The sequence below is a fragment of the Crinia signifera genome, chromosome 1 (genome assembly GCF_055691185.1).
Source record: "Crinia signifera chromosome 1, ASM5569118v1, whole genome shotgun sequence".
NCBI lineage: Eukaryota > Metazoa > Chordata > Amphibia > Anura > Myobatrachidae > Crinia > Crinia signifera.
In genome coordinates, this window is record NC_139217.1 from 344,544,332 (window position 1) to 344,571,530 (window position 27,199).

A 27,199-nucleotide genomic window follows, 5' to 3' on the forward strand; every position below is an offset into this window, starting at 1 on the left:
GAGGACAATGTTAGATAAACATTGAAAAGTTGCTGTAAGCTCAGCGTCCGAGTATTTATTTTGAAAAGGTCCGTTTTGCAGTGTGCTTGGCTATATTACCGTGTATTGGTGGACATGCTCCGGATCAAGTAATGGTTTGCTGATGAGAGTGCCGGCTGGATATTTGAATATATATATATATATATATATATATTTTTTTGTATATTATATATCTATATATATATATATATATATATATATATATATATATATATATATATATATTTAAATCATTAAACTTGCAGCTTCAGTATAATCACATAGCTTTCCTCAGGGGTTTTAGAAAAGCTTTCCTTATTTCTTTATTTCTTAAGCTATATATTATAGGGTTAAACACTGGAGTTACTATAGTGTATATTAGTGACAAAATCTTATTAATGTAGTTTGTTTGCTTCCTAGAAGGCACAACATACACAATAATCAAAGTGCCATAGTATATTGAAACAATTGCTAAGTGAGAACTACAGGTAGAAAATGATTTCTTTCTTCCAGTGGAGGTAGGAATTTTAAGTATTGTGACAATGATGCATATATAAGTGCCAATAATAAACATGAATGGGAAAAGGGTCACAGATGAATCAAAAATAAAGGTCTCTAATTTGACAACAAAAGTGTCAGAGCAAGAGATGTCCAAAATGGGAGCAAAGTCACAGAAGAAATGGTCAATCACATACGGACCACAGAAATCTAACTTACAGACCAGAATTAGGGTTGGTAACATTGATAAGAAACCTCCAGCCCAACAACAAGAAGCCATCTGATAACACCTTTTTAAGGTCATGAGAATGTTGTAATGCAAAGGATGACAAATGGCCACAAAGCGGTCATAAGACATAACAGTAAGAAGAAAACACTCTGTAGCAGCTAGAGAAGCACATAAATAAAATTGAGTCAAACACCCAATAATAGAAGTCTTGTCACCACCGCACCATATAATCCTCAAAAATGGAGGTACAATATTTGTGGTGAACATGATCTCAGATAAGGAGAGATTACTGAGGAAACAATACATTGGAGAGTGGAGATGGCGACTACTCAACACCAAATAAATCATCAGCAGGTTTCCAGAAAATATAAAAGAATATATTGCAAGGAAGAGGGTAAAGAAGAATATTCTGCTTCGATAAAGAAACTGAAGTCCTACTATTTCAACCTCAGTGACTATATATGACTCATTTCTACCAATCATGATCTGTGGAAAAGAAAGAGATTTGGATTAAAGTCATGCTTGATGGTTATAATTTGTCATTCCAAGTAGAAAAAAATAAAATACGGTACCCAATAGTACCCCCAATTCAAATTATGCCACACAGTAGTGCATTTTTATTCACATTATATCATGCGATGGTGTCCCTTATTCACGTTTCATCACACAGTAGTACCACTTTACCTTATGTACATTACTCCTCACATTATTCACATTATCCCCTTAGAAAAAAATCCTGACGTGACGCTACTGAGGAAGGATGCTTTGCAATCTGAAACTAGTTTGGCGTGTTTTGCCACATTTCTATCTACCCGGTTGGACTACAGTGACTTCTGCACCCCCGTGGACGGCACCTTCAGTTCCGGACCTGGACTGTTCTTCCATTGGACTAGTGGGATCCTGTTACTGCCCCGGGCTCTATGTTTATGTGCTTTTAACCCCCAGCAAAATTGTGAGTGTACATCCCTAATAAATAGTGTGTTTTCCAAAACGTTATGCACTATTTGTGTACCCTTTTTCTTTTACATGTCTGGAGGAGTTTAACAGCAGCATTTATTCCTATTGGGACCCTATCTGTATGGTCTGGAAGGATCTATCAGCATTTATTCTAATTGGGAGCCTGTTTTTGCATGGTGACTATAAGGAGGACCTTTTTTGAGCGCAGTTTGACTTTCTTAATTTACATACATCCAGTTATCCTTTGAGGTGGTATTAGAATAACACCTCTAGATTGTTACCTGCTGCCTTAAAAAGTTATATTTGCGCACTTTTTGCACTCAGTCACTTTATTGTTCAATGGATCTAAGTGAACCTGAAATGGAATTGAAACATGATTAAAAAAGAAATTGTTTTCCTTAAACATTCAAACATGGATTAATTGCAATACAATTTCAGTAGTGCTTCTCTGTAATGGAATTGTTTATCATAACTTACTGATATTATTATTACTTTTTACTTGAAAAAGGGGGTTTTATTATATTTTAACATTACACCTTGATCAGATGAGGACTGATGAATGAGATGAATGGAGGTGATTTTGATTGAATTTTTGGCTTCTGCCAAAGCTGCCCACTTCCTGTACAGGGCACTTGCAGATTAGAGACACCACAGAGGTGTCTCAGATCTGTGAGCGCTGGAGAAATCAATCAATGGTCGCCGATTATCAAATGATTTCTCCTCCATACCCAAGGCTTCGATTGTATGATTGGGGAAATTGTATTTTAGGTAGAATAAAAAAACTTGTGTACCAAAGGAATGAGTAGACACTACTGTGTATACTCTTAGGAGCGCTCAATAAGAGTTGCTGCCTCAATAGGAGCAGCTGCTTGAGTGGGGAGGGTCAGTCCCCACATAGTATAGAAAAACAGAAACAACACAAAAAGCAGCGCTCACAATCAAAGATGAGTGAATCAGATTTCAAAAGTTATAAACAATTTATTAAAAAACAATAATTTAAAATAATTAAAAAATTCATATATAGCAGCATTTTCATGACATATGAATGGATCATACGCAAATACAAAATTATTATTATAGATGAATGTACATGAAAATTATATTAAAACCAGTATAAGGTGACCAGATCTCACGTGTTACTACAAAGGGATTTTTGGATCCGCACAGACATAAAACATTAGAACATTAGATAGAAAACCATCTAAATAGCCAATATATAGGACTACTTCTTCACCGTTATGGTAGTCTTGGATTGGCGGTGCGCCCAACACATTCAGTATTGTGACTGAATAAGAAGGGTTTTTGTTCGCAAGGAGCAAACTAAAAGACAAATGTGCCTTTTTGGGCGCACTCTTTTATATATTGTAAATGAGATATGATTAATTATTTAATACATAACTTTTATTAGACTTAACACCTAAAATATTTTGGAGGCAAAATTGGTTACTCATTTCAACAGTCAAATCCGTATTATACCTCTATTGTCAAAACATAATAAAAATTTATTTCAAAAAAGATGGAATTGTTTGGACTTCATGCTTATCTTGTGTTGTCCATAATATCGTCTTTCACAATAACCATCTCAAAAATTGCACATATTAATATCTCTGCACAACAATGTATTGTTACTATTTTTTAAAGATAACAATTTTTTATTTTATTAAAAATGTTTTCACATAAATGTCCTCAGAAGCCCACGTGAAATAGTGCTCCCACAACCGGTGGCTCCTGTGTATCTACTATTTGAACACCCTGCCTGTGTTACTGGCTGGATATTGGCTAGGAGTCTCCTCCCTAGTTACTAGGCCAGCCACCTGATCAGCACAGTTGGAATCTGGCCGAAGCTGAGGTGTACAAGTAACCTTGCGGCAATGGTGTCAATTGAGAATATCAGGTTGGTTGTATATGGGAGCTAAAATATAGATCACTTCTGCTTTCCACTCCAGCACAATGTGCCCCCTGATGCTTTTCAGTATTGCAGGGATAGCATCAAGGGCTGGGTGGATGAGAGAGTGATGGAAAAGGTGAATACCAATAGCAAAGTGTCAGATCACCTGTCAGCCAGACTTCTGCTTTCAGGGATCTGTCAAGACATCGAATCCCTGATGAGAGAGTCTTTTGTTGTCAGGTGTATGTCTGGCGAAAAAGTGTTTTGTTAAGGTTTAAGATAGAAAAGTGCCCAGTATTAAACCAGTAGGATCAGGATGGACAATAACCTAATACAGTCTTAATTGCCTAGCGCACATAGGTGTAGTAATTCCCAGTGCCACGGAGGATGTTATATCTTTGAGTTTTAGTCACTAAAAATTACTCTGAAAATATGTAGGGTTTTGTATCCACTATGCCCTATTCCTTTGAGGCTGGGTTGTATAGATTAGATCCGACACACCTCATATATTGATTTTACATCCATTTTATAGGTAAACAAATCAAATCTCACGTCCACTCAATTGGATGGTGTGTACGGAAAATCTGTCACTCATAGATTCCAGCAATCAATTGTAAAACATCGTTAGTAATTATATTCAAAACATGTCCTTTCTACAATACTCATTGATTCATTCATTTAGCTGTCAAATCTTGTATAGACAAATAGCATGTGTATCAGTTATGCAGTACACGTTTCCTGCTGATCACCTATAAGTTTAACTCTATTGTAGCTGTATTTGGCAATTTCCAATGTATAGCACGTCCACTAAATTGGATGGTGTGTACAGAGAATCTGTCACTCCCAGAGTCCAGCAATCAATTGTAAAACATTGTTAGTAATTATATTCAAAACATGTCCTTTCTACAATACCCATTAATTCGTTCATTTAGCTGTCAAATCATGTATAAACAGGTAGCATGTGTATGAATATGTGTATAGCAGCATTTTCATGACATATGAATGGATCATACGCAAATACAAAATTATTATTATAGATGAATGTACATGAAAATTATATTAAAACCAGTATAAGGTGACCAGATCTCACATGTGTATGAATATCCCCATCCGGGGTGGAGGATTGATGGAACCCGCACTGTCCACACTAGATAGTAGTCCCAGTAATAGTGATGGAGTCCAGAGAACGGCGATTTGTAATCCTGTGGGCTCACCGAGGGAGTGGCTGATGTTATGTGAGCCTACCTTCAACCTCGTGGCCAGGTGTCCAGGTTAATAGTTGAATTAAGCCGTAGACTTCCAATACTTGTTTGGGAAAGATGGTGGTCAGACGATTGAGCAGGTGAAGCCTCCAAAGTGTTTATCCAGGATCTGGCACCAGTAATGCCAATGCGTTTCGCTGTCCAAACGTCAGCTTTATCAAGCCACTCCCTCGGTGAGCCCACAGGATTACAAATCGCCGTTCTCTGGACTCCATCACTATTACTGGGACTACTATCTAGTGTGGACAGTGCGGGTTCCATCAATCCTCCACCCCGGATGGGGATATTCATACACACGTGAGATCTGGTCACCTTATACTGGTTTTAATATAATTTTCATGTACATTCATCTATAATAATAATTTTGTATTTGCGTATGATCCATTCATATGTCATGAAAATGCTGCTATATATGAATTTTTTAATTATTTTAAATTATTGTTTTTTAATAAATTGTTTATAACTTTTGAAATCTGATTCACTCATCTTTGATTGTGAGCGCTGCTTTTTGTGTTGTTTCTGTTTTTTTAGAGTAAAAAAACTCACTGTCTTCTAAAAGTTTCCATTGAACAAGTGGTTACGAAATGCGTTAACGTCAGCATAATTTCCTGTGGGGTTTCCTGAGTGCTCTATCCAACTTGGCTGGATCACCCGTATTCCATTGGAGCGCCTGCTGACATAAAACAGCAGTACAACCAGCGCACATTGTCCGGCGAATGCGGCTACAGATTCCAGCCGTGAACAAATACCGACTTTATAAACGGCATCATAAAAGAGCCGCCGGGCTGTGAAACTTCTACATACAGGGATTGGACACCGCTTATATATAGGTGAGCAATACACCAACTTGTACGCTCCCTATCATTACTCTGCAGGGGATAAAGTTCAAAAACCAATATTGCCTACTGTGTTAACAAACTGCCAACGAATATTATTTGCGTGTTCTGTCTACATGCTAAGGATTGTATTGGCTCATTAACCCCTGAATGTGTGGACCTCCCTAACATATATTGAAATACTGTTGCTGCCAAATATATGCTGCTTCTTCTATAATTACACTAATATAAATCTGGAGACCCCATACATCAAATACCATTCTATATTGATTGAGCTTTACTTTAGATAATTTGTATTTAATTTCTTTTGTGTGTATATGTATTTTATATATGTCAAGAACTTTTAATGCTATAAAGTTGTTACAATTTAAACAGTGTGTCCAATTCAATTTTATTCAGCAGATACACTCAGCAACTCATTGATGCAGCAGCGCAAAGCATCTTAATTGTTTTTTTCTTGTGTCTGCAATTGTATGATTATTCAAATCATCCATTCATAGCCATGCAGGGGATCATGTGTGTGAGGGGTGTGGCATCTGGGGGACTAGCAAGGCTGCAAAATTTGAAGCCTTGCGAGTCAACCAGAATAAGGGCCAATATCCTAATCATAAAGGTGGCCATACATCTACAGATCGATTGTCAGATCTTGGCTGGTTGGAACAAAAACCTGGTAAATATCTGATTGACAGTTTTTCAGCATTTCAAAGCAAATGTTCAACTGTCATTTGCTCTCATCCATTACCAGGATTTTGTTCCAACCAGCCAGATCTGACAATAAATCTGTAGATGTATGGCCAGCTTAAGACTTGATTCTGAATTGGATTGAGTTGGAGCCTTCCTTGCAATATTTTCTGCAGTTGCAACTATGACTGTAGTCTAATGCTGATATTAAGCCAATCCTTGATGTACATCTATGTATCCTAATGCAAGGAATGAGATTAACACTCTAAGTGCCTAGAGATGCTGCAGTCATGCTTTGTTTGTCTATAGACACCACCATCGGTTGCAATACTGAAATGTTCACCAGCCATATGCTAGGTTCAGACCATTCACATGAGTATGGCCTTCAGTGTGAGCCATTCTGCACATCTGTACAAAATCACTTTCAGCCTGTGTCACTCCAATAACACACCCGAACTATGCCACATTTGAACACAATAGCGACAGACAGATGGAAGAAAGAGACAGGCAGAAAGAAGAGACAGACAGGAAAAAGGAAGTGTGAAATTAGCAGAAGCCATCTTGGGTACTTGTGTATTATCACGGTGCCCGTCGCATCACATACCACTATTTAAGGTAAGCGATGGCATGCGATGGACCCGATTTGAAGCTTTTCCCGGGATGAGTGTACAATTTTAATATCGCGTCGCATTGCATGCCGTTATATGAGACGCGATTTCAATGTTAAATGCCCACCCAGACCCGATTTTTAATTGTATCCCCACCCTGATGGGTAATGACAATGTTAAATGCCCCCCATTGTTACCCGAAGCGTGGTGAGCGTCGCGAGCCCGCGAGGGGCGGCGGTACGCGTCCTCTGACCTTTTCATACCCCCACTATCCACGTCGGCGTGGAGTTGATTTTATATAGTGTGGTGAGATTTGTGAGCCACCTAGACCGAAGCGTGGCGAGTGGACACGCATTACTTCACTAGTATTAAGCGTCCGCTCACCACGCTTCAGGCTCGGTGGCTCGCTGCGCTCGCCACACTATATAAAATCAACTCCACGCCGACGTGGATAATGGGGGTATGAAAAGGTTGGAGGACGCGTACCGCCGCCCCTCGCAGGCTCGCTGCACTCGCCACGCTTCGGGTTGGCGTTGATAGTGGGGTGACGTTAACAATGGGGGGGGATTGGAACATAGTCATTACCCATCAGGGTGGGTGTACAATGTAAAATCGGGTCTGGGGGCGCATTTAACTTAGGAATCAGGCATCTGGGTGCCTGTACAATTAAAAATTGGGTATTATCGTGTCTCATCGCATCGCATGCCATCATATGGCATGGCATGCGATGCGTCACGATTTTGTGGTTGTACAATGCCCTGCAATGGAAATCAGGGGCGCCGTGATAATACACAAGTACCCCATCTTGTTCTTAACAGTTTATAGTTTATTTCAAATGTACTTACTGTAGGCAAATTGCAGTAAAGCTGTTTTAAAAGAACTGGAAAACGTGCAGTGGGAACTGCTTACAGAAACATGTCCACATACACAGTGTCCTGTGTAGATAAGATACTGAGGCTTTGGTTGTTATTGGTGGACAACTGTAATTCTCAGACACCACCTGGTTGCTTGGAATTTGTTATGCAATGCCTGCTATAATGCCATAATAAACTCAAAACAGAAACATAGAAACATAGAATTTGACGGCAGATAAGAACCACTTGGCCCATCTAGTCTGCCCCTTTTTTAAACATGTTACCTCAAACCATATTTGATCCTTATTTTTTGTAAGGATATCAATATGCTTATCCCAAGCATGTTTAAACAGCTCTGAGCCTTTAACTTGCACACTTGTGTCTATTGTACTTTTTGTGTTCTCTTGGCTGATGCTTGACAATATATTTATCTGACCTCTCAGACTGACCCATTGTTCCCGAATCCTGACTAAGGGCCTTATTCTGCTCGGAGCGGCCAAACGTGCGTACGTTCGCCATTACCGCACGCTAGCCGTACGCGGCCGTTGGGGTTAAGTCCACCCACAAATCAGCCGCTTACGTACGGGCAGAAATACCGTAGAAGGGGAGTGGCGTACAAATGAGCGTACGGCAACGTACGCGGACGGCCCAGCCCTTGCACTCCGACAACAGGCGTACAACTGAGCGTACGGCGCCGTGTACGGCCGTCTTTCCTCCGTCTCCCCACCGACTTCTTGCGGAGATCTGAGCGTACGCCAGTTTGCACGGACGGGTCCCTATTGTTTTCAATGGAAAACTCAGCTTATGTCACCGCTCGTGAGAGTGAGCGTACGTCCGTGCACGCTGGCATACCCTTCACATATATGGACCTGCAAATCTTGCCTCTCAACTACTAATCTGACAATTGATTAATTAATCTATTTGTTATTCACTTATTGTTTTCTATTAACTCAATTGTCTACCTTAATAAAGACCTAATAAAACTACATTTGAACCCTCATTACATGTATATTTGTTATGTTCTAATGTGGCATTTTAATCACTATCTATGTGTCCCCATATTGCTGTTACTTTTAAATCAAGTTATGTTGGTGTTTCTGTATATGTACTAAATTATGTACGTAATTACTTTGTCCAAAATGTGTAACATGTATACCTACCCTGATGTTATGTGTGATGTTTTAATCGAACAACATTAAACATTCATGCATTTTCACTATGTGTTATTTTACTCAAAAACACACACATTCACACATCAATCATTACCCCTCACCTCAAATTACAAGTGTAACTTACAGTACACATCTGTATGTACCTACCCTTACCCGCCCTCTAACATATTTATTAGTAAAAACACAGGCAATTTCGAACTGTAATCAAACTTTTATTTTCTACCCAAAAAAAAGGGGGGGGGGGGGGGGGATAAATAAAAAATTAAAGGCGGGCCTCCAGAAGCCCAAAAAGGAGCTGGAGGTAGACAAGGGTCAGCATTATTTCCCTCATTATTGCTGCCACCTCCTCCTGCTGCTGTTCAGTGTCTGTAATGAAGGGATAAAACAAAAAATTAATATATAACATACACAAATGTTTGTTGTATTTGTACATAATAAAAAGTTCAGAGTTATGTGTGAAGGCCACATACATTTAGAAACTACATTGAAGATGGGTCTGCTGTAAACACAGTACTAAAAAAAAATATGTTAACACACACATACTGTACATAGTAAATAACATTAATTCAATTACTCCTTCATCAATGAATGTATGCTGTATCCCAATTGGTACTTTGGTTTTGGGGGACTCTCCTCTAACCTCACAATTAGCCTGTGCTATTTAAGGGTTATGACATTGTTGTGGCTTAAGCACTCCTTAGTATTTTAAATTTAGGACATTGCTGTACAAATTATAGGCCTACAGCTATGTTTGTAAAGCATGCATCCGCATGGCCTCACACACTATTACCAAAACAATCTCTACATTTAAGTTGCACCAGTGGCAGATTAAGCCTTTAGGGGGCCCGGGGTACTTTAGAGCGGGGGGCCCCCTTGCACTTGTCATTACTGGCCGCACACTGCATGGGCGAATATTATACTGTCAAAACATAGAGTAAAGGCAGAATAAACTTGGTCAATGGTTACCTGCAGGGGATATATATATATATATATAGACAGGGGGTTGGCGGCACTCGGAATAATAATAGACACCATATATATATATATACACACACCACATGAAAAGCCTGTGTTTGTCCCTCTGCCCCTTACTCTGGAGGAGACCTCACAGTCCTAGTGCTGCCTCTGATTAAAAACCCTCCTATGACTAAGCTGCTGCTGCTGTTCTCCATGGACCTGAGAAGCATGTAATGAGCTCCACCAATCAGAGCTCAGCACAAACTTCTCAGCCTCTGTCCTCTGGTGCAAAGTGTCATGGGACTTAGTCAACTCCCAGAAATGCACTGCACACTTGTGCAATCAGTGGGCCTTGCCTCCCGATGCTCAGCACCATAAATCATTGTCACATTGGCAGATAGGTGAAGCTGCAGCACTACCCCACCCATGCACAAAACATTTAGCTAAAAAAGAAAAAAAAACAACTTACACATTTTTTTGGTCAAAAATACATGACAACCACAGGGGGCCCCTAGCTAGAGGGGGGCCCAGGGGCACTGACCCCTTGTGCCTCCATTATAATCCGGCCCTGTGTTGCACATCATGCTGGGAACTGGAGTTACCCAACACCTGGAGCCACATAACTACCACACCACTAATGTCGGATATCTCATTGGATGTACTGTTATGTCAATTATTCAAGGGGTGAGGCATGGCCACACTCAAAAAAACCACCAAGGGGACCCTTGTTCCTGGAGAAGGACAGGACACACCTCATGGTCGCCCTGCAGTGATATGTTGCAACTAATGTTGATGTTGGATACACATATGTGGTTGTTGTGATTGTTGATGTGTAGAAATGTGTAGGTAAACATTAGACAAATTATTTACTTACGGCTACTTGAGCCATCCTGGTCACCGCTGGTTGGCTGTGCGGTGGTTGGGGGGGTCTGGAGCAACCAGAATGATGGTCCCGGAGTCTGGACCACGGTAGTGGCTGTTACTGGGGAGTGGAGAGGTTTGGGGGTGGGTGGTGGAGAGGTATAGGGGGGTTGGAAATGGGGTGGGGAGGGGGGGGGGTGGGGGTTGGGGAGGTGGTGGGGGTGGGGGTTGTGGAGGGGGAAGGGGATGGGGAAATTGTGTGGGTCCAAACAGCACCCTGTGTCTCTTCTTCTTCCTCCTCCTCTTCTTCCTCCTCCTCCTCTTTCTTCTCCTCCTCTTCCTCTTCCTCCTCCTCCTCTTCCTCCTCCTCCTCTTTCTTCTCCTCCTCTTCCTCTTCCTCCTCCTCCTCTTCCTCCTCCTCCTCTTTCTTCTCCTCCTCTTCCTCTTCCTCCTCCTCCTCTTCCTCCTCCTCCTCTTCCTCTTCCTCTTCCTCCTCCTCTGGCTGCTCCGGGGCTGCCTGGTCCCGGCGTGCCTGCTCCCGGGCTTCTCTGGCGGCTCTTGCCCGTGCTGCAATGTTCATGTTGATGGCATAGAAATCGAAGATTGGGATTCATAAAAAAGGGGGAAAGAAAAATTCACATTAGTCATGCTCATAACCTTCCAAATGATCATTGCTGTGATATTTCAGACATTTATCATGCTAACTATTTGATATCCTACACCAAAAAACTGAGCAACTACTTAAACCCCCCCCCTATACCCCCCATATACACCCCATATACACCCCATATACACCCATATACACCCCCCTATACACCCCATATACACCCATATACACCCATATACACCCCCCTATACCCCCCATATACACCCATATACACCCCATATACACCCCATATACACCCATATACACCCCCCTATACACCCCATATACACCCATATACACCCATATACACCCCCCTATACCCCCCATATACACCCATATACACCCCCCTATACACCCCATATACACCCATATACACCCATATACACCCCCCTATACCCCCCATATACACCCCCATACTCAGCAACCTATTTTTAAAAAGTACACACAACATTGCTAAAAAACGCAGACATACTAGTAATCAAAACTTACATCGGGCAATATGGCGGCGAAGGCTGCACAGTAGAACGGGCTGCCGCCGGCGTAGGTCTGACCAGCGCCGCTCAACCTGCCCCAGGCTTCTGCGGACGCCGGTCGTGGAAAATATCAGGCGGCGGGCAGCATTATACGCCCGCCGCTTGTCCGCATTCGAAACATATGGGCCCCTGGGCCCCAGGTGACGGTCCATGACGTGGACCAGGGCCAACAGCTCAGGGGTCGAGAATGGCCTAGCTCTGTTTGCTGTCATGGTGGCAATGGCGCAGTTATTAATTGCAGGTACATATATCACTTTTGGTGCTTTTGCACCCCCGTCTACTCATAACTACGCTGCTTAAAGGGGGCTCAATACACCGATTGCCATGAAGAGAAAAGTACTGTATATATAGTATGCGGAAATTAATACACACAACCGTCTACTTATAACTACGCTGCTTAAAGGGGGCACGATACACCGATATGCATGGAGAGGAGTACTGTATATACAGTAGGCGGAAAATAATACACGCAACCCTCTACTTATAGCTACGCTGCCTAAAGGGCCACAATGCAACATGTTGCTGTATGACAATTTCATACACATTACATATGTAAGGAAAGCATTATATCGTGATGTTTTGAAATGTGACTCACAAAGCATACACGAACTCCAACAGATACCAGCTGACAACACTCGTCATTGGAATGACAGGTGCCCACATTTCACGATGTAGCACAATGCTCCACAACCTGTGTATGTGCATATACAGGTGTTTGATCAGGTGCGTTGAGACCTGCGTAATTTAAGCGGGAATTATCGGCGGGAAATATCGGCGTAAATTTGCATCTACATTGCGGGAAAAAATATACGCCCCCTTGTTCATGGCGGGAGATTAACATATAAATATTCAGTCAGATGCAGCCCACAATTGCTGCAAACATGTCTGACTCAGACGATTCTGCAGCAGAGGACGCTCTGCAGAGAGCTACAGCACAATCCATGCTTGATGCACTCAACAAGAGGGAACAGGAGCGGAGAAGGAGGGCCCAAGAGAGGAGTCGCCTGCAAGATCAAGCGGGCCCCTCAGTAACAGGCCCTGGTGAACCTCCACCAGCTCCACAAGGGCCAAGCAACCAGCCAGAACAAGAGGTTGCATCTCTCCAAACAGGTGTGACCCAGCAGGTGCATGGTGAGAGAACTGGGGCCACCAGAAAACGTGCTGCAACATCTAGGGTGATGACTGAGCAGGATACCACCACCAGAAGGAGAAACCCTGCATTTGTAGAGGCCGAAATGCGAATTCTAGTGCCCAGGGCACGCGAATGGATTGAATTGGCAACCAGGAAGCCGGGTGCCAGTGCAAGGAGAAACCTTTGGGACAAGATCACAGAGGAAGTGAACCAGGTGTCACCAGTGGTCAGAACTTGGGACGCGGTGAAGAAAAGGTTAGTGTGTTTGTCAGGGCAATTTTTCAGCAGTCTCCAGCAGGAACTGAGGCACTTATTCTAGTTCACTCTTTCTGCCCAAATATTTCTTAGATGGACAAAACCATGTGCACTGCAGGTGAGGCAGGTGTTACTTGTGCAGAGATAATCAGATTTGGGTGGGGTTTTACACCTGCCTCACCTGCAGTGCACATGGTTTTGTCCATCAAAGAAATATTTGGCCACACATGGCAAAAAAACATAAGATCAGCCACACTAGGAAATGTCACGTAGCTAGGGGTACCACATAGTCCCTTTAATTCCGGACACATATTAATTACACAGGTTCTGTGGCTGGCTGACTTCAAGACTCCACTTCACCTAATTTTAAACTGCCACAGAACCTGTGTAAGTAACATGTGTCCGGAATTAAAGGGACTAGGTGGTAACCCTACACGTAGCACAGTGGTGCACATATCTCATGGTGATATTTGTATTTTTAAACTTGTAGGTGGACTGACTTCAAAAGTGCCCTGAAGAGGAAGATGACTGACCGGTACAACCACAGCATGTCCACCGGGAGCGGTCCTATGCCTGACCATTTGGAGTATACCCCCCTGGAGCTGGACTCCTGTGACGTGATCGATGTGGGGGAGATCAGGGGGATCTCCAATATGGACAGTGAGCTCCCGGCGGAGGTCTTTGCTGCTGCTTTTGATGGTAAGTCACAGTAATGCATTGTATTTAGAAAGATATTTTTTATTGCGTATGTGATGGTGACATTGTTTTCAATTCTTATCCTAGCAGAAGCAGAAAGTCAGGATGTACCGGCAGCATCTTCCTCTGCAGAGCCACAGGTGGAGCAGGTGGTCCAGCCTCCACCAAGACGTCGCCCCCAGCCCCAGCCACAGGAGACATGGAGTGAGAGCCTGTTGGTGACGCTGGACAGGATCGAGCAGCAAGGGGTGGATGCTGCGATCCGTCAGCAGCAGGTGGCGGATTTTCTGGCGGAGTGGAAGGCCACAAACCAGCTGCAGGTTGAGGCCTTGAACCGCATTAATGAAACTCTGGTGGCTGGCATGCTAAGCATTGGCCAACACCTCAGCCGCCAGAATGAACTTCTTGCGGAGCAGCTGTCCACCGCCAGGTCCCAACGGGACAATCCCCCATCTGCTGCCCCACCCCAAGCTGCTCCCCAACCTTCCACCTCGGCTGACCCTCCTGTGTCGACTAGGGGAAGACGCCGAAAGCCAGCTGACCCAAAGGCCCCTGTCCCCAAGGCCCCATCTAAAAGGGGCAAAAAAGGGCCCAAATGAGACCTGGTTCACTTCCTCTGTGGTTGGAGGCCAAAGGTTTAAATTGCACTGGACATCCGCTTCCTGAGTTGCCCATCGATCCATTTGCGTGCCATGGGCATGAAAGTTCGTATTTTGACCTCTACAAATGCAGGATATTTTTTTTTGGTGGTGTGTATCTTGCTTAGTATTCACCCTGGTTGTTGCAGTACGTATTCTGGTGTCCCCATTTCTTTCACCATTGCATTTGCAGGGTAACACATGTTTGGAGATATGCAACCTCTTGTTCTGGCTGTTTTATTATTTGTGTGTCTATTTTATTTGTTTCTTTGATTTCTCACATTAAAGTGTCAAGCTGTGATGCTGAACAGCAAATAAATTTATTTTACAAATTAAAACAAAATTGTGGTATGTGTAATTTCTTGTGTGAAACAAATACTAGATTTATGTGTACTTACTGACCAGGGTATTTTTGAACATTTGTTGAAGTGTGGTCGAAGTTTCCCATGTGTAACCCTCTCCATGGCCATTCCCATGTTCCTATCCAACTTTTCCCTGCTAATTAGTTTGTGTCAGCACATGTGCAGAGCAACTTAATAGGTGAGAAAGCAGTTTGTGTGCAGGTAAGGTAGCTCCTACAGTAGTAGGTAAAAGCAGGTCCAGAACAATGCTTTCCTCATGGAGTGGGTGAGGCAGACAAACAAGGGTGAAAAGGTACATTTGTGTAGGAATGCATATGTGTCCTCCCTAAAAAAAGATGTGTGAATGGGCCAAACATGATAAATTAGCTTGTGAACAAACATGCATAACTTTTTAAATATATATGATTTGACAGTGTCATAAGCAGATGTAGGAATCCTTTGTTAGAGAGATGAGAGTGCAATAATGTGATTGGTGGCATCTTACATCCAGAGTGTAGTCAAATCCAAATCATAGCAGATGAGATAGTGGTACAGGTCATTATTTTGGGTACTATACAAAGATTGTGTGGAAAATAGTGGTCATGGGCTTCAAACATTGCTGAAACATCCTTTGTAGGTGTTAGATGTGGTTTATGTTATTGTATCCTAAATACAAAACCTATGTTAGTATTAGAGTGAACACGTTGACACATGTCGACTTGTGTATATTGAGTGTGCTACTGCGTAAAGTCTATGAAAGCAGGTAGTGAATGTGTCTGTTTAGCAAATACCTACCTTAGCGTATAAAAAGATTCTTACCTTAAATTAAACAAACCTTTAAATGTGGAGAAGTCTAGAAACATAAGCTTCCAATGTGTTTGCGTGCTGTATGTGTGGCTTGCAGGCAGTGAAATCATGGTTTGGAGTTAATAGACTGCAGCATTGCTTATTACATTCAGGTGTATGTGTTTGAGTAGTAATCAGCGTTAATTAGCCAACTCAGGCGCACGCTGGCATGCGGTATCTGTAGGGGTGGTTTTAGCTGGCGGTTGGCGGCCGCCTGTTTGGTGTCCGAAACGAACGGTGCCTTAGTCGATCGTGCGGTAGTAGCACCGCTCATTTTTTGTGCACACCCCCGTGTACGCCCATATTTACGCCCATTTTCCCTCATTATTTCGGCCGCTCCCATCAACACGCCCCTATGCCGCCCCATTACCCGTACGCTCGCGTACAGGTTTTTTCGCACGTTGAGACACCGGCCGTAAGCGTTGTGGAGTGTTCGCGCCGGCGCATTAGCGTATCTGCACATGCGCAGATCGTTAAAAACCCCGGGACGTACGCGTACGGCCCGGACGCTCCAACCAGAATAAGGCCCTCAATGTAGGTTTGGATTTGACAAAAGAGACAAAGGAAGGAGACAGACACAGGGTGTGACAGAGGCAAGAGAAACAACTGGACAGAAAAGAGACAGATTGAATGGATAGTTAGACCGAAGAAAGATACAGACAGAGGGAAGGGACAAAGCCCTGCCCAGCCATATTACTCAGGCAGTTCTGAACATGGGGTATGGGCATCTTGAAATTCTGCATGCAGTGGCACTGCCATCTGAAGGGGGAACATACAGATGGAGCCGGCCTCCCTCTTGCTGGTGAATCGCCAGATTGTCTCCGCTGGCGATCCGCCAGCGGTGAGGTGCTCCATCTGACTGAGACGCACGTGCGTCTCACAGGCACGCGCGTCTCAGTTTCCGGGCGGCGGGGCAAATGGGAACCCTGTCTGTCTCTGCTTCAGGGAGACGGACAGGGTTAACAGGGTTAGGCGGGCGAGCGGTGGAGGCGGTGGTGACCCCGGGTGACCGCCTGCAAGCCGGCGGGGACCCGGGGGAAGCGCTGTCGGAAGGGGACGCGCACGTATCTCGTGCGTGTGCGCCCCCTTTCGCAGATCAGATGGCGGCTGGCGGGGGATGGCGGATGGCAAATCTTCCGCCATCCCCTGCAAGAGCGAGTCCAGCTCCATCTGTATGCCACTGTTCTGAACCCACTCTGTGCGTACTGTATAATAAGGGTATTGCATGGGTTCTCTATAGCACTAAACGCCTTACCCTCATTATATATCATACAGTGACATACACCATGTACAGTAATATACATAATCATAGCATGGCATACAGCATCATACAGTGGCACATTACAGTGGCAAATGCCATAACATGGTAACATACAATATATTATGACATCGCACCATCATACAATGACATCTCAGTGACAAGCATCAACATACAGTGACATACACCATCATACAGTGACATCACAATGACATGCACCAGTAAACAGTGACATACACCATCACACAGTGACATGCACTAACATTCAGTACAGTGACATACACCATCAACATGTGACAGATCATCATCACACTGACAAATGCTATCATACATTTGCATTTAAGACATGAGGAGGTCTGTGTGCAGCCTCCTCCACCCGGGTCCGCTTCTCTCTGCCAGCAGCCAACCAGTGCTATAGAGTCTGAGCAGTAGAGGGCTCAGACTCTAATAAGCATGATCATGTCTCTGAAAAAAATGGTGCAGCACCATTTTTACAGAAATTTCTGTAGCATTACTACCTTCCTCACACTGGGTGATACTGGGTCATGCACCAATGTACAATGTCATACATTGACATACTATGACATGTCCTGAGGCAAGTTCCTGCATTGCTGCCTGCCACTGCTGGAGGCACACACAGTAGGATGCCATCATCAGTTTTCTGACTGAATGCTTGCCCACTGCCGGTCACCAGTATGTAGTTCACTGTTGCTTGGTTGATTGTCTAATCTTTGAGTAAAGTCAAAGGATTTGGAAGGACTTTTATATAGACTTTTATATATTAAAAAACAGCACTTAGTATCTTGAAGTGTGTTATGTTCTAACAGTAGAGCAAAAGATTAGACAAACAACTAAAATGGGGGTTTTAAGAGAGAAGGAGGACCGTTGTAGCCACTAGCTGGACCCAATCCTCTCTGCCGAGAGTAGCTGGGTCTGAGCACTAGAGGGCAGATCTCTGAAAAAAATGCATAGTAGCCATTTTTCTGGCTAATACCACAGCGCTGCTGCATCTGACCATTGCTTCAGAGGGTAAGTATTTAAAAATGGGTTGACTGTGGCCCCCCCCAGGGACTCCCTGGGAGTCAGGGGGACTCAGGGCCCACTCCCATTATAGATACACCACTAACCTAAAACATATTGTTATGCTGGGTACACACTAGATGATGCTGTACTCAGCATGGTATCGGGAGCGATAGGGACCAAGCGGGAGCTGGAATCGGCAAGTGCACAATTGCATTTAGTAGCATGGCTTATACTAGCGATGTCTTACATTGGCCCTACATGCAGGATATTACTACTGATAACATGTTGAAGCAAACATCATTAGCAATATACAGTATTGAGTGCACAGTAGTGTAATGCCAGGAGACTGGGTGCAGGATGTTATGCCAGAGAACAAGGTGCTGGCAGCCTGGCGTCCATCTGACTGAGAGGCGTGTGTGTCTCATGCGCACACGTGTCTCAGTTTACGGGCGGTGGGGTGACGGAAACCCTGTCCGTCTCCGCTTCAGGGAGACGGACAGGTTTAGGGGGGGTGTGCGGGGAGGCGGTGAGGACCCTGGGTGACCGCCGACAAGCCGGCGGGGACCCAGGGGAAGCCGTCGGAAGGGTACGCGCTCGCATCTCATGCGCGCGCGTCCCCTTTCGCATATACAGATGTCGGGTGGCGGGGGATGGCGGCTGGCGTCGCCATCGCCATCCCCTGCAAAGAAGAGACCCGCTCCATCTGTACCTGCACTGGAAACAGGAACTGGACACTAGAAGCAGGAAGCTATCACTGGCAGAGTATTGCAGGCGAGCCTGCCCTATAAAGGGCTCAAGTGATTAATTACACCTGGTGGAGATCCAGGCAGCTCCCAAGCTTGTGCTTAACGAGCTTATTACCTCGCAGACTTGTGAATAATTGGCTCCCAGAATATTGAGCTGATATGGCACAGACCTACCACTGGAGGCCACCAGTGAGTCAAATGCCAAACACAAACTGAACAGAAAACAAAACAGACTGAACCATTCATCCTGGTTCCTGACAAGTAGGCAATATTTAAATTTTATCATTCTGACCTGTCAGAATTAGCAAAATTGTTAACAATATCCAGGGGCAGATTGGGATTTAAAACCAGCCCGGGAAATTTCTCGAAGCAGCCCTTATTGGGGGGCGGGATCTCATGAGGGGGCGTGATCATGGGCAATACTCCCTCTTCCTATTTCCTGTATCCTCATTTTACTAAATTACCTTGTATGTCCCTAATTCTACATACTGTAACTGTTATTCTTTCTCATCTAGTACACACATACATACTGTATATGCATCCCCACACACAAACATACTGTATATGCACAAATCCTCCCCACACATACTGTATACTGTATATGCACATCTCTCACAAACACACACACACACACATACTGTATATGCACACACCCCCCCCCCACACACACTGAATATGCACATGCCCCATACACATACTGCATATGCACAACCCCCCCACACACACACATACTGTATATGCACATCTCTCCCACACACACATACTATATATGCACACAACCCCCCCCCACACAAACATATACTGTATATGCACACCCCCACACACATACTATACTGTATATGCACACATCCCCTACACACATACTGTATATGCACATACCCCCCACACATACTGTATATGCACCCCCCAAACACACACATACCATATAGCCATACACACATACTGTATATGCATACCCCCCCACACTGTATATGCACACATCCCCCCCCACAACTGTATATGCACACATCCCCCCACACACACGTATTGTAAATGCATCCCCCAAACACACATAAACATTCGTAAAACTACCCTCATACAGTGTTGTGGAGTATGTGTGCGCAATATATCTCTCTGGTACCTGTCTGTGGTCGCTGATCTGCTCACGCCCTCAGCCGCCTCAGCTCCTCAGGTTACTTTGGCCACTGATTCTCTCACACACTCAGCCACCTTAGCCCCTGCATGCCCAGTCGCCGATCCGTTCACACACGGCCATTGGATCAGTCTGCCAAAGGGGTCTCTTGGACCGGCCCACCAGAAATTGGACCGCAGTGCCGGTGAACCAATCCACCCATGACAATATCATCTAGTGTGCACCCCGTATTAGACTTTAGTTTAAAGTAACATATATGAGAAATATTTAGAAATACTGTATGTTGCTTATAACAATATAATTACTTAATGTACTTCAATCATTTCAGTCTGTTTCCGATGGGTAAGACAGTTAAGTCCATCACACTAAAATGCATGTACAGTAGTTTCCACTATGGAAGAATTTACTTACCTAAACTCTCTTATGACCACATGTACTAAGCTTGAACAGTGATAAAATGGAGAGTGATAAATTACCAGACAATCAGCTACTAACTGTCATGTTACAGGCTGGTTTTGAATGATGACAGCGATGAGCTGATTGGTTGGTGGTTTATCTCTTCATTTTATCACTTTTCAAGGCTTAGTACACCTCATCCTAAGGGTCCCATTTATTAAAATTGTTAAATTAATGGCGTTTAGGCAGTGTAAATACAGACTAAACTTGCACTGCGATAAAGCAGTTTGTCGCACAAATGTATAAACATTCGGGACCCAGACAGAGCTTCCTTTAATGCCCTGATCCCGTGAATCTGACTCTCATTATCGCAAATATTAAAGTCTGATTGTTACTGCACATGCTCAGCTGCACAGGGCGGAGGGGGCAGTTAACTCAGGAGAAGCAAACATAAAAAAAATACAAACATGGTGACAGGTGTATATATAATAGGATGCCTGCATGCAATAACCTACTTGTTAACTGTCAGGGTTTTTTAGCTTGATGTCCGTGCCTTCATGCTCGATGCCAGGGGATTCATGCTCATTGCCATGGGGGAGTTGCAAATGTTTGTGGCCAAGGGGAGAGCAAATGCCTGTTGCCAAGGTGGAGTGCAAATGCTCATTGCCAAGGGGGAGTGCAATTGCCCATTGCCATGGGGAAGTGCAAATACTCATTGTTGCCAAGGGGCAGTGCAAATGCTCATGTTTCCAAGGGGGAGTGCAAATGCTCATTGCCAAGGGGGAGTGCAAATTCTCATTGCCAAGGGGGAGTGCAAATGCTCATTGCCAAGGGGAGTTTAATGACAGAAGGTATTGCTGCGCAGCCAGGTGGTGCCGCTTTATCATACACCAGTGACCTGAGGAGGTCCACAACGCTTTTTGAAATCTTGCGCCAGCTTGCAAAGCAGCAGCTAATCAGGAGCCGCCACTCCTGATTGGCTGCCCGACCTGCTCGTCTAGCTGGCTTTCTCCCGGCGACGGCACGCAGCGTTCTCCCTCCTGGCAACGGTGCACGGCATGCAGCGCATCTCCTTCCTGTCTCCCATTCCCAGACAATGTATAGTCAAGAAACGCCACCCGCCCGGACTCCGGACACTGGGCTTAATTACCGGGTGGTCACCGTAAGTGGGACAATGCTGTAATGATCTCTCACTCTGCAAGCAAGTAAGCTCACACAGGGCACTCCTGACAGCCTGTGCAGTGCTGTATACTCCACGGCAGGAGGGGGGTGAGCGGGTGTCATACAGAGTATGTATTATATCCATCTCTGGATGGATTATATCCATCTCTGCCAAGAAAAACACTGAGACACTGCTACAGCTGTATCCGCCATCTGAAGCTGGCAGTAATATCATATGCCTCTATACACTTTATTTTTACAATTTCATTCTAATACATTTGAGCAGATCACATGTCCCATTACAAGTATGGGAAATGCGATCTGCTTACCAAAAAAAAAAAGTGATTCTACAGCTTGGAGCAGAATTTTACAAATTCTCCTCCAATTGCCCTTTCAGTAAATTTAGATGATACTAAAATAACTTGAAACGGGTGTGAAAACACCCCTTTTCACATTATTTCAGTAAAAATAATATCAATAAATGGGTCCCTTAATGTTTTACTTTCATTAACATAAATTAACTTCACAAGTCATAATAATAGATTCCGTAATTGAAAAAACTTAGTTGCAGATTGATTTTTTTCCGATTTCTAACAACTGAAATTCTAGTCACAAAATGCATTTCATTTTAATTCTGTTCTGTAGATCTGAATATGGGTTAAAATCCACTTTATGCAATCTGTCGGATTAAGGGCTACCTGGGCCTGGGGCTAAAAATGATCAATGGCCTACTGTAAGAGATGTACAGTAGGAGCTTTGACCGGTGCTGTGAGAGTGTGGCCAGTGCCATGTGGGCAATATAAATTTGTATAAGTTTGTGAGGAAAACAGAAATACAATTTAAATATTTTTGGTTGATGCTAACCATACTGTCTGGTCAGCTGTTCTGCTGCTCATCATCAAGTCGTCACTTTCATATGGTGGCCTGGAGCGGTAGTCACCACCGCCACATTGTTAATTTGGATCTGATTTTGTGTTTAAGTGGAGTTCGTTGAAAGTAAAATTGACTTTTCATACTGACTGAGGATGGCGGGAACAGATGACATCAACTATTTGCTCCAAAACACTGGAAATGGATGAAAACTTTTGCTCAGTTACTACTTTAACTAAATTTTGTCTGTTTTCTAGTGTTTGGGAACAAATGGTCGATTGTCATCTGCTCCCATACCAAACATTGCCAGATTTTTGACAGATTGGATAGATAAATCTTTAGGTGGACAGTATACCCAGCTTTACACTACATGCTCAACAACTGATACACATTAGTGCCCCTTATTCAAGTTACATTACACAGTAGTACTCGTTATACATGTATGGCACAGTAGTGTTGCTCACGCATAATGCCCAAAGTAGTTTTCTTATACACATAATGTCAGTAGTACCAGTTACACATATCTGTCTCTGTTCCTCCAGCAGCTTCCTCTCCTCTCTTCTTCACTTCAGTGGTGGGAATGGCATGACATAACATACGACATGCCACAAAAGGGAGCCCCTGGGACAGGCTTTTCTGTTGGAATTACTGACCAGGGCTGTGGTGGAGGTGGAACTGTGTTCCACCTACCATTAGAGGTGGTGGAACTCCGTTCCACCCCGTTACCCCCACTTTAACCCCTGATTGTATCTGCTGCATATGTTTCCAAATCTCTGTAAAAAAACAAAGGGGGACATTTACTAAGATGTGTATTCTACTTCACATGTGATGTTGCTATGGGCAACCAATCAGCATCTACTTATTTATTTAGCACCCTCTAGAAGAAAGTAGATAGGATCTCATTGGTTGCCCATAGCAACATCACATGTGAAGTAGAATACACATCTTAGTAAATTTCCCCCAAAATCTTTCTCTAATAGGCAAAACCATGCTGCACTGCAGATGGGGCAAATGTAACGTGTGCAGAGAGAATTATTTGGATGAGGCGTGCATGCCCAGCTACAGTAATTGTTGCATCACTAATGTTATTTTTCCTGCTACACTATTTAAAAATGAAAATGACTAAATAAAGGAGATCTGAAATACAGCTAATATATATATTCCAGCAGAATAAATTACGCTGAGAAAGGATTCTCATAAAGATTGCTCTTTATACAAGAGAATTATATATGCGAAAAAAGTTGCTTATGAATGTTTTATTTGTGATTGGAAACATCTGGGTAATTAGATAGAAGATTAATTGTATGTATTTGAGTAAGAGTGGGCATCAAGCCTTCTAATAGAGATAATTAAATATACTGCTCTATTTAAGTGTGTGTGTGTGTGTGTGTGTGTGTGTGTCTGTATTTTTATTGCTATAATTACTGTATAGGAACATTTTGTCAGCTGATATTTTAATATCAACTATTAAAACGTAAAATAAACTGAATTTCGCTTTTTCTGGCGCTTCATTTTCTTCTCTTTTTTTTTGGTATATACTATTTTTTACATGGACATAGGGTACCTTCATTTTTTGGGAGACATTAGATAAACAGAAGGTCGCACTGGTAGGTGATTTGGCACCAGGTGTTTATTTTTCTGTTTTCTATTTTCATACAGAGTGTACCTTTTATACAGATCTTAGTTAGTATTTACAATACAGTACAATAAGTCTCAGGTTTCAATACCTACCTATACTTATTTACTATCCTTTCCTGCAAAAATCTTATATTTGGGTTCAATGCGGGAAATTTACTAAGATGTGTATTCTACTTCACATGTGATGTTGCTATGGCCAACCAATCAGAATCTAATGCTTATGTATTTATCACCCACTAGAAGATAGTAGACAGGATCTGATTGGTTGAGAATAGCAGCATCACATGTGAAGTAGAATACACATCTTAGTAAATTTCCCCTACTGAGTATGTCCGACTTAAGTAAAGAACAATACATTTCTATAGAGTTTATAGTGCATATTTCCATTATAATGGGCAACATTATGCAAATGTGACATTTTAATGTATTAGCCATCCCCAGCCCTTAAAAATATTTAAGTGATTTATTTTATGAATGATTATTAACGGTATATATACAATTGTTAATATGCTCCTAATATCTAATGCCTTATATATTTTACATTTTGTTTTACGTTAAAAATAAGTATTATAAATACTAATAAAAAACACAGCAACCAATGGAATTAAAAAAACATACCTTTGCATAAAAAGGACACAAAATATCTAGTAATGAAAATAAGTTCCTTGTAAAAAGACCAGTTCATCGCACTTATGTTTGATTGCAGAAAGACATTATGCAATTTGTGTTCAAAACATGTCATTTGGATTTTTATTTAAAAAGATTTCATAATGTAGCGCAAATTGTTACCTTCTCCATTGATTTGACAAATTGAAATTTTCAGGACAGAAAATGTGTCTGCAGTCATCCTATGGCTAAACATTATCGTAATACAGTCGTCTTTTTATGGTTGTGTTGTTTGTAAGTAAATTGTGAATACTGTCCACTGAGTATAATTAAATTATATAAATATGCATTACACAATATAATCTAATGTGTATATTCTGTGATTAGTCCATATTCCCTGAAGTATGGGTCCAACAGTGCAACTGTGCCATTCTGTGGCAAGAGGATTGTAATTTTTTTGCTTTAAAACTTTTAAGTTTATGTTTGTAGTAACAGAATCTTTAAAAGTTTCTTAGAAAATAATGGTTAGGATACAGTATTTCATAGAAACATAGAGTTTGACTGCAGATAGTAACCATTCGGCCCATATAGTCTGCCCCTTTTTTAACCATATAATTAACCTTAATACCTATTTGATCCTTATTTCTTTGTAAGGAATCCTTATGTCTATCTCATGCATGTTTAATCTACTGTGTTAGCTTCTACCACCTCTGATGGGGGGCTATTCCACTTGCACACTACTCTTTCTTATTAGAAATGAAAAGCCGATAATAATAATAATAATAATAATAATAATAATAATAATAATAATAAAAACAGTGTAATTTAAATAGTAATATGACTCAAAGTGCTTTACATTTGCCTTTACAGCACAAAAAACCTTAACAGTGGATATTAGTGAAGTGCTTGAGAGAACAGGAAAGTCTTGAGTCTATTTTTGAAGGAATCTACAGTGGGGGGCCTCATGCACTGTGCGGAGAAGAGAGTTCCACAGAGTCAGAGCCACAAAGCTAAAAACTCTACCCCCAGGTAAGTTCAGGCAGATTTTAGGTACAGTTATTAGTCCATCACCTGCAGATCGCAGTAATCAAGAGGGTACATAAGGAATCAGAAGCTGCTTTAAATACCTTGGGCTCTGGTCATGAAGGGCTTGGAAAGTCATTAATCTTAAAAACTATTTGCCATCTCACAGGTAGCCAGTAAAGAAAGTAGAGAATGGGATGTTTTTGAAGCTAATGCCCGCTCTGCCCTGCCTGCCCCTTCTCCCTGCCCATCTCTCTAAAGCAGAGACAGGCAGGTAAGCCTGCTGTCCCTGCTGCCTTACTGACGAGTGAGATCCTCGCACATTCCCATCTGCCAATCCGCACAGTGCGTGTCAGCAAGGGGGATCTGGCGAGCGCTCAGCAAGGCTGAGGGCGGCTACATCTGTATACTTGCAGCTGCTATTAAAAACACAAGGAGGCTTTAAACAAAATGTGAGGCCAAAATTGAATTACAAGTTGGGATCATGATCCTCATAAAGTGATAGTATTATCTGAGTGACCCACATCATTCAGCATTTGCCTCCAGACTACAATATTTGCCTCTCTAGCACTGTTCTGGGCTGGTTTACCTCTTATCTCACTAACTGCTTCATCTCGATGTATCTGGCTCCACATCATCCCCTTCTATCCTCACTGTTGGCTTTCACCAGAGTTCTGTACTAGGGCCCCTTCTCTTCTACCTGTACACCTCTTCCCTGGGTGCACTCATATGCTCCTTTGACCATAAAAACCACCTTATTGCTGACACCCAACTATACCTCTATTTTCCTGAGCTCTGCCCCTCTGTCCCCTCTTAAGTATTCAGCTGCCTTTCTGCCATCTGCTCCTGGATGTCTTAGATCTGAGATGTCATCTTTCCTCCATCCAAAGTCTCCACCACCAATATCTCCATCACTATTGACCGCACTATCATGTCCCCATTTCCCCACTACACCAATCTCCATGTAAAAGGTAGACCGGCGATTGATTGGGGGATAATGGAGAGGGGGGGATCGAGATATGGGGGTTATTCTGGTTGATTCGCAAGGCTGCGAATTCGCAGCCTTGCGAGTCCACCAAACTCCGCCCGGCGAACGTCCGCCCCTCCGCCGCCCCCTCAAAGTGCGGCTTTGCCCGAACAACTGTGAATGTATATTTTGCATAAACATCCATTCGCATGGCTCTGGTAACCGCCCACATCTTTCGATGGTCACCGACCAACAAATGATGTTTAGTGTGTACGCCTATAAAAGTGACTTTTTAGTTGCGTACATTTGCGTGCACACTGGCGTGGATATGGGCGGGCAGCTGACATCCGGTGATGTCAGCTACCCGCCCCCCACACCTGCGTCACTGCCTCATTACCATGAGAACGCCCAGCGTAAAGAAAGAAATGACGAAAGACACTGAAGTGTTAAGTTAAGTTGAAAGGAAAAAGA

At 43.0% G+C, this 27,199-nt stretch overlaps 1 protein-coding gene across 1 annotated transcript; it reads right to left on the reverse strand.

Annotated features, from left to right (window-relative positions):
* Positions 1 to 295: 295 nt before the first annotated feature.
* LOC146080977 (olfactory receptor 11A1-like) lies at positions 296 to 26,725 on the reverse strand. Its single transcript, XM_083188780.1, has 2 exons — positions 26,540 to 26,725; positions 296 to 1,231 (listed from the first exon to the last, which is right to left on the reverse strand). The coding sequence occupies exons 1-2, from the start codon at positions 26,723 to 26,725 to the stop codon at positions 296 to 298; spliced, it is 1,122 nt and encodes a 373-aa protein (XP_083044906.1).
* Positions 26,726 to 27,199: the final 474 nt, after the last annotated feature.

Coding starts and splice junctions, on each gene's coding strand:
- LOC146080977 (XM_083188780.1), bottom strand. CDS start 26,725: ATGGAGATTGGTGTAGTGGGGAAATGGGGACATGATAGTGCGGTCAAT. Junction 1,232..26,539: donor CAGAGCTCAGGAAAATAGAG/GTATAGTTGGGT, acceptor TCTTTTCCACAG/ATCATGATTGGTAGAAATGA.